Genomic DNA, 8,695 nt, shown 5'->3' on the forward strand with positions numbered 1-8,695 from the left:
CTTCATGGTTTTCTAGAAGAGGAGACTTGAGAATTTGAAGTTTGACCTTGGCTTACTTCTTTTGGATGTACCATCTTACTCTTTCCTTTGGCTTGTTGTGGGATTCTCCCATCATAGCCTAGACCTTCCTTATCAAGAGGGGTCTTTTGTGGTGTACTAAGAAGAGCATCTAAGGACTTTTATCCTTTAGTAGAGGTGAGCAAGGCCAACTTCAAATTTTTCTTTTCTTCTTCAAGCTTAGCAATATAATCAATTAGACTATCTACCTTATTATGAAGATTAATAACTTATTTTTCTAATGTAGAGTTGGAAGCCTCAAGCTTTTGGCTTGCCTCATAGAGAGCTTCAAAGCCTCTTTCTATATCATCTTCATTTATATCATTTGTATCAATATAATCAATTGAATTGCTATTTGAACTAAAAAAGTCAGAATTTACCTCTAATTCATTTTCTTTTTCATGAGCCATTAGTGCTAGGTTTGTGGTTTCTTCTTCGGATTGATCTTCTTCTTGTTCTTCATCCGAATCCCATGATATTTCAGTGACATAGGCTTTCTTCTTGTCTTGACCCTTTGGACACTCAGTTTTGAAGTGACCAGGCTTTCTGCATTCATAATAAACTATATCTTTTCTGTTAGACAAAGAACGTTTATCCTTAGAGATGTATTTACCTTTGTTCTCTCTTGATGTTTGTAATTTGTTGAAGAACTTTCTTCCTTTCCTTTTGAAGAATTTTTGGAAGTTCTTAGGGATTAGAGACATCTCCTGTTCTGATATACTCAGATTTTCATCTTCATCCATTTCATCATCAGAGGAGTTTGCAGCTTTTAGTGCAATAGTCTTTCTCTTTGGCTCCTTCATCTCTGCCCACTTGTTATCTTCATTTAACTCAACTTCATGAGTTAGGAGAGATCCCATAAGCTCATCCATATTGACCATGTTCAGATTCTTTGATTATTTTATGGTCGTAACCTTCAGTCTCCATTTGGGAGAAAGTGACCTGAGAATCTTGTTTGAGTTAAAATAAAACCGCAAGCGTACGGGTCAATCATAGCTACCGGTCGAACACGAGGAGATATACGCCACTCTATTTAACTAGTCTTAAAAATAATGTGAAGTGAACCAAATTAATTAAATTACTAAATTAAGGATAATTAAATTAACAAATCTAACAAATTAAGCATCTACGGGATTAAGTTGGCGTCCTAACACATGAACATCTAACCTATCAAACTAACGCAAATTGAGAGTAAAAAATAAAATCCTATACTAATGCAAGTTGGAAGTAATAAAAATGCAGCCACATATCCACATCCACATAAACAAAATAACCACATAAACAAAGTAACCCATAAGAGAAATAAAAGAAATATAGGGAGAAGGAGAGAATGAGATTGAGAGTTTAGAGAATGCAAACCTAGATGTGCTTGAACCGGATTAATTGAAGAACCTTGAATGAATACTTGCATGAACTTACCATGACTTCCTCCTCTAAATCTCCAAGTCTTGTCATCAACATAGGAGCTTAGACTAGGAAGCTTAGAACTAAAACTATTACAACCATTTTTTTTTTTTTTTTTGATAGGTAAGGGGGGAGATGTAGGATGTGAACTAGGAGACTTGAACTCAAGACCTCCTGGTAGCAATGGGCCTTTACGCACCACTAGCTACCAAGTGCAGTAGGCACTTGACCACAAAACTATTACAACCATATTGAAGACATTGAAGCATAAACTAAACCTATTACAACCATTAAACTACTCTTATGAAAGCAAAACTAAGAACTTGAAAGATCTAATTGATGAAATCAAAATTACAACCATTAAACTAATCTTATGAAAGCAAAACTAAGAACTTGAAAGAACTAATTTATGAAATCAAAACTAAGAACTAAAGCCAAAAATAGAAAAAGAAAAGAAAATTTCACTAATTGAATCCATCATTTTACAAGAGAAGAGGGGTATTTATAGGGGAAAGGGGAGAAGAGGGGGAGCGAGGCTTCCAATGAATTTGGGGCTTCTCTCCCTCTAAAAATCGTGGAGAGGAGATAAGGTGGGAAAAAAAATAAAATAAAAGATAAGAGAAAAGAGATAGAGAGAATGTAAAAATCTAATTAGAGAAGGGGGGAGAGAGAGAAAAGAATAAGTTAGGAAAGGGGGAGTGAGAGTCGTGAGTGGGAGATAGGGAGAGAGAGTTTACCAGACATGCATAAACTAATCACCTATCCCAAATTGAGGTCTCCCTTAGAAAAATTAAAGAAAATAAAAGACTTAAGAAAAGAAAAAAAAGTGCTAAAAACAAGAGGGAGCCTAAAGTAGATGGTGCATTTGTCCCTCAAAAAGCGAAACAATGGTTCAAAAGCTGTAAGGATGCCATATAGGTTGACAGCAAAGGAACCCGTATAGTCTTCTATAGCCACCTACGGGCGACTCCAATGTGGATTCTGATGTAGAGTGAAGGCTTACTATACGTTTATGTTTTCAACGCTCTCACTATGTCACTTTCTTGTTATCAAGAGTGGTCACCTCCAAAGATAAGTTACATGTCAATCCCCCCTACCAAGTCAAGATGTAGTGTCATAGGTAATTTAATCCTATGAGAGACACCAAAATATGGAGGGTTGAAGCATATGAAGGACTTTAGATTGGGCGCACACTATTTGAAACAGAGGGCGCACACTATTTGAAACTAAAGAGAAACAAGAAGAGGTTTTCAAAAACTGATTTATTTTTTTTTTAGAAGAAGAAAAAATAATAAACTAAAACACTTCGAACTACTTAAAAATTAGATAAATAAAATGGACAATAATCTCCCCGGCAGCGGCCCCAAAAACTTGTTTGAGTTAAAATAAAATCACAAGCGTACGGGTCAATCGTAGCTACGGGTCGAACACGAGGAGATATACATCACTCTATTTAACTAGTCTTAAAAATAATGCGAAGTGAACCAAATTAATTAAATTACTAAATTAAGGGTAACTAAATTAACGGATCTAACAAATTACGCATCTACGGGATTAAGTTGGCGTCCTAACACATGAACATCTAACCTATCAAACTAACGTAAATTGAGAGTAAAAAATAAAATCCTATACTAACGCAAGTTGGAAGTAATAAAAATGTAGCCACATATCCACATCCACATAAACAAAATAACCACATAAACAAAGTAACCCATAAGAGAAATAAAAGAAATATAGGGAGAAGGAGAGAATGAGATTGAGAGTTTAGAGAATGCAAACCTAGATGTGCTTGAACCAGATTAATTGAAGAACCTTGAATGAATACTTGCATGAACTTACCATGACTTCCTCCTCTAAATCTCCAAGTCTTGTCATCAACATAGGAGCTTAGACTAGGAAGCTTAGAACTAAAACTATTACAACCATATTGAAGACATTAAAGCATGAACTAAACCTATTACAACCATTAAACTACTCTTATGAAAGCAAAACTAAGAACTTGAAAGATCTAATTGATGACATCAAAATTACAACCATTAAACTAATCTTATGAAAGCAAAACTAAGAACTTGAAAGAACTAATTTATGAAATCAAAACTAAGAACTAAAGCCAAAAATAAGAAAAGAAAATAAAATTTCACTAATTGAATCCATCATTTTACAAGAGAAGAGGGGATATTTATAGGGGAAAGGGGAGAAGAGGGGGAGAGATGCTTCCAACGAATTTGGGGCTTCTCTCCCTCTAAAAATCGTGGAGAGAGGAGATAAGGTGAGAAAAAATAAAATAAAATAAAATAAAAGATAAGAGAAAAGAGATCGAGAGAATGTGACAATCTAATTAGAGAAGGGGGGAGAGAGAGAAAAGAATCAGTTAGGAAAGGGGGAGTGAGAGTCGTGAGTGGGAGATAGGGAGAGAGAGATGGGAATCGTGGGCTTGTGATGGGATAAGAGAGAAAAAAGATAATAAAAAATAAATAAATAAATAAAATATAAGTAAAAAGTGAAAGAGAGGTAAAATAGGGGAGAGAGAGAAGAAGAAGTTAGGAAAGAGGGGAAAGAGTCGTGAGTGGGAGATAGAGAAGAAGAAGTTAGGAAAGAGGGGGAGAGATTATCTCTTTTTTTTCTTTAATCTCTTTTTCCTCCTATCTCTCCTACTATTTCTCTCATCTTTATTCCCATCTTACCCTTGGTCACATGTGAACAGGTGTGGGGTCCCATTTGGCTTTTCTCTCTCCTCCAATTGTACAAACAATGCAAAAAGAGGTAAATACTTGAGAGGATCTCAACCCTTGATCATAATCGCCTTCCTCGATGCCAAATATAAATCTCCAAAAAATTCAAACTGGCCCGGACTTGCGTTTTGGCTCATTTCTGGCCCATTATTATTTCTTGGGCTAAAAAGAATAATTCACTACATTGAGGCCTAAACAAATGCGTACTTGCATTCCGTCATGTCCAACCTGCTCTAAATTTAGTCCTCTTTATAGCCATATAAAAATATTGGACAACTTTACATGTAAAATTAGAGATGTAGCCTCTGATAGTCCAGAATAGCAATAAATAGCCCAAAAACCTGAAACGCACATGAAAGCACCAAGTAACTCTGTCCAATGTGGTAAAATGTATGCTTTTATGCCCTAAGATTTCACACAGAAATGTGCTCATCAAATCTTTCTCACATTTTCGGACTTGGTGTAGGTCTTCCCTAATCCCTTCAGCTTGTTTATGATGATAGTAAATCTCAAAAATATATCAACAATAGTTTCATTTTCTAACATCTTGAATAATTCATATTCAATCACAAGCTTATCAATTTTTTATTCTTTCACTTGTGTTGTTCGTTCATAGGAAATGACAAGAGTATCCCAAATCTCTTTAGCAAACTCAGACATAGCTATTTTATCAAATTTAGATTCGCTTAATGCATATTGCAAAAAGGTAATAGCTTTAAAGTTGTGTTGAATTTTTTTCTTTTCAACTGGAGATAATTCGTCAGTTGTTTTGGGTACATTCTCATCACCAACCTTCTTGGTGAAAGTATATAGACCATTTTCAATAACATGCCAAATATCTAAGTTGTGTGCATATATAAAGTTCTTAAATCTAATTCTTTAATATGCAAAGTTATCTCCATTGAACAGTGGAGGTCTCGAGACATTTAGTCCCTCAAGTGCGTTGTGGTGTGCTATCATGGATCTTTAGTCTTTGGGTATTGAGCTCCCGCTCTGATACCAATTGTGAGATAACCTAGAGGGGGGTGAATAGGTTATCACTAGTGAATTTTAAACATTTTTTGATTTATCTCCCAATTAAGTGTTTGAAACAAAATAGTAAACAGAAATAATGCGAAAATAGAAAGACACAAGATCTATAGTGGTTCGGCTAAACCAAGTCTACATTCACTCCTCTCAACCTTGAGAGAATTCTACTAGTAACTTTCTTTCAGTACAGTAGGTGGGAAGAACACATGTACAATCTTTTTCACAGGATAAGAGGATCCTAACTCTTTTTCACATGATAAGAGGATCCTAACTCTTTTTCATAAGATAAGAGGATCCTACTAATCTAAGTACAGTTTAGATTAATGTAAAAATGCTTTCTTAACTTAAAAGCATAAACAATTGAAAGATAAAATATAAGGATTACCTAGGTAAGAAATGTGACAAGTATTCCTTGCAAGTGAAGAATGATATATATATGAATGCTCTATGTAATCCCTTCAACATAGTAAAGCTTGAAATATGAATTTGGAGAAAGTCTTTGATGTGTTGAAGTTCTCTTGAATGATGCTTGTAAGAGATGGCCAGACTTCAACAAAGAGAGCTTGAGATTGATGCTTGAATATAGCTCTCATTTGATTTGAAACTCACACAAACAAGTCTTCAATGGCTATTACTTGGGGGGTTTCAAATGTTGTGTTTAGAGGTAAGAAGATGCTTTATTTATACAAAAAATTTGGGTTAAGTTTGAGTCACAACGGATTAAAAATGGCTAGTTTTTAGTCAAATCGGTCGACCACTTTGTGTGTCGGTCGACCTCTTTAAGAGAGCCATTGAAAATATAGCCGTTGGAATCAAAATTGACTAACCGATCGATCGTCGGTCGATCGATTGTGGAACCGGTTGGTGTTGGGCGATCGGTTCCCCAACAGGTTCATCCCACTTCAGCCTCTGTGACTGACGGTCAATCTATATAAGGAACAATCAGTCAATCGGTTCTGAAACCGGTTCATAGACAAGGTATTTTCAGTGATTTTTCTTAGTGGATACTTTCACATATTGAACCCTATTAATGCTAAGGCCATTATGGTATATAATCTAACCTCCTAAGGTCTCTAAAATGCATGATGTATGCAATGTAACTTTCATTTAAAATTATCATACAGTACATTGTGTGTAAGTGGTGTGTGTCTACAAGGTTGAGTCTTCAATCTTGAGCTTCATATTGACATCTTCAAAGATGTTCTTCAATCTTCAAAAGATCTTGATTAGATCTTCTTATTGAAGAAGCTTCGTATGGCTTTACAACATCCTTAATCATCCAAGTTCTTTGATTCTTTGGTTCTGGGTTTCTTGGCTTCTTGACTTCTTGACTTGATGTCCATTTTCAAACAGGTTTGTTTGTTATCATCAAAACCAATGATTGGGGAGGGAACTGATTACCCAACAAGTGCATGGTCTTTGTGGGGCCTTCTGGGTACGCCTGGTACCTGGGAGATAGGGCCTACAGGCAGTGGCCCAGTGTTGAGAGGGCCTTGTATTCCTATGAGGCCTCCTCGCTTCATACTCGAGCCGGAGAGACTCTCTAAGAAGCAGATGCACTGGTTTATGAAGGGCGTTGAAGCATGGTCTTTGACTCTATGAACAAGGTGTGAAATGGGAACTGCACAAACATCTTGTATGTATTTAAATCCTTTATGATAATCTTTAGTTTCCACTGCATTGTGTATTGATTATCCATTACTTGTGGGCATGTGTGTTTGTGAATTATATTAACTACTTCTGGTTCCTGGTGGTTTGGGGCATGATATTTTCTTTTATGGCAGCTAACCATGAATTTGTGTTGTAGGTCCCCGGCTATAGGTATGACGACCTATGGGGGACATTGTTCCTATTGTCTTGGTTGAGACAATAAGGGACTAGATATTTTACGAGGGAGTCATACCCAACGCAGTGAGGATTTTTTCGGCAGTCCTTACTTGTTGCAGGTTTTTCTCTCTTCTTAAAGTACCTTTACCTGCCCAAGTGGCGAATGGCTAGGGAGACCTTAGAGTGTGTAACTCTGACGACAGTGTATGTATGAGATTGTCGAATATCTGACACTTGTGACACTTCCTTACATATTGTGCACAATCGGCTTTCATAGTATTCCAATAATACCCTAGTCTTAGGATCATTTTGGCCATCATTTTTGCATTCATGTGTGGGCCACATATGTCTTGGTGGATTCAATCCATGACTAGCCTTGCTTGTTCTTCATCAACACACAACAATTGTACTCCATCGTATGACCTTTTTGTAGAAAATGTCCTCAAGTAGCACAAATTGAGCTGCGTATCTCCTCAAGAAACGTTTCTCCTTGGCTATGGCATCCTTAGGGTATCGCCCTTCCCTTATGAAATCAGTAACATTTGCATACCATGGTCTTCCATCAATCGCTAAAGCATGAATGTGATTGGCATATGTTGGTTGATGTCTTAACTCAATTGAGAACGGATGTACCTTTGTTCCAAATTCCATCTCAACCATGGATGCTAGGGTTGCTAGCACATCCACGAACCGATTACTATCCCTTGGCATATAGGAGAAGGAGATCTCTTCGAATTCCTCAGATACCATCTCAACATGTTCTTGATATGGTATCAACTTCTCATCTTTTTGAGTAACAGGGGAAGGGGGGGTGTGAAGTTAGGGATGCCCTACAGGCAAAATGGTAAGCTCACACCTTGGAAGGGGTATATTAGTCATTTGAAGGCAAACTTAACCAACATTGTAACACCTAACTAACGGAGTGAGGCTGACTGTAACAACTAACCAAAACTCAGGGGGTGCGACTGTATAATTTAGAAACACAAGGGGTCACTCTGTATTTAGGATAAACCTCAAGGTGTCACAACGTAATTTTCCCTTATATTTATCATGACAATTTTTTAGGGTAAATTACATGTCACTCCTTGGTTTTCAAACTAAACTCAGATCAACCCTTGGTTTTTGAAAAAACTCAAATCACCCCCTCCGCAGTAACGGTGTTAGTCTACTGTTAGTTATTGGTGTGAAAGGATTATTTTACCCTTGTACTAAAATATTAGAATTAAATTTATAATACTACCCTTCCTTCATCTTCAACATTGGTCAAGAGTAGTTTAGGGATTTAAATTTATTTAACTGGCTGACATCATCACTTAATAGCATGAAACTAATGGTAGGGACTAATTTATCATATTGGGGTCTAAACCAGGGGTGATTTGAATTTTTTCAAAAACCAAGGGGTGATCTGAGTTTTGTTTGAAAACCAGGGGTGACGTGTAATTTACCCTTTTTTTAATTTTGGTGATTTAAGGGGTTTTTGGCAAAAAAAAAACAGAAAATAGAAAAATAGAAGAAAAAAAATGGTCCATGGATGATGAAGTTTTCAAATTTATAATTTTTAAAATAATTCAAAATATAAAAAAAGTCTAAAACTTATGGAAATGATGTTTTAAATGTAAAAAATTATGATTTACGAAATTAAATTT

At 36.1% G+C, this 8,695-nt stretch overlaps 2 protein-coding genes across 2 annotated transcripts; both read right to left on the reverse strand.

Annotated features, from left to right (window-relative positions):
- Window positions 1-287: 287 nt before the first annotated feature.
- LOC122650676 lies at window positions 288-938 on the reverse strand. Its single transcript, XM_043844071.1, has one exon. The coding sequence runs from the start codon at window positions 936-938 to the stop codon at window positions 288-290; it is 651 nt and encodes a 216-aa protein (XP_043700006.1).
- A 6,501-nt stretch (window positions 939-7,439) lies between these two features.
- LOC122650677 lies at window positions 7,440-7,799 on the reverse strand. The gene has a single exon (XM_043844072.1). The coding sequence runs from the start codon at window positions 7,797-7,799 to the stop codon at window positions 7,440-7,442; it is 360 nt and encodes a 119-aa protein (XP_043700007.1).
- Between the last annotated feature and the right edge of the window lie 896 nt (window positions 7,800-8,695).

The sequence above is a fragment of the Telopea speciosissima genome, chromosome 2 (genome assembly GCF_018873765.1).
Source record: "Telopea speciosissima isolate NSW1024214 ecotype Mountain lineage chromosome 2, Tspe_v1, whole genome shotgun sequence".
In the NCBI taxonomy this organism is placed as follows: domain Eukaryota; kingdom Viridiplantae; phylum Streptophyta; class Magnoliopsida; order Proteales; family Proteaceae; genus Telopea; species Telopea speciosissima.

Coding starts and splice junctions, on each gene's coding strand:
- LOC122650676 (XM_043844071.1), bottom strand. CDS start 938: ATGGTCAATATGGATGAGCTTATGGGATCTCTCCTAACTCATGAAGTT.
- LOC122650677 (XM_043844072.1), bottom strand. CDS start 7,799: ATGGTATCTGAGGAATTCGAAGAGATCTCCTTCTCCTATATGCCAAGG.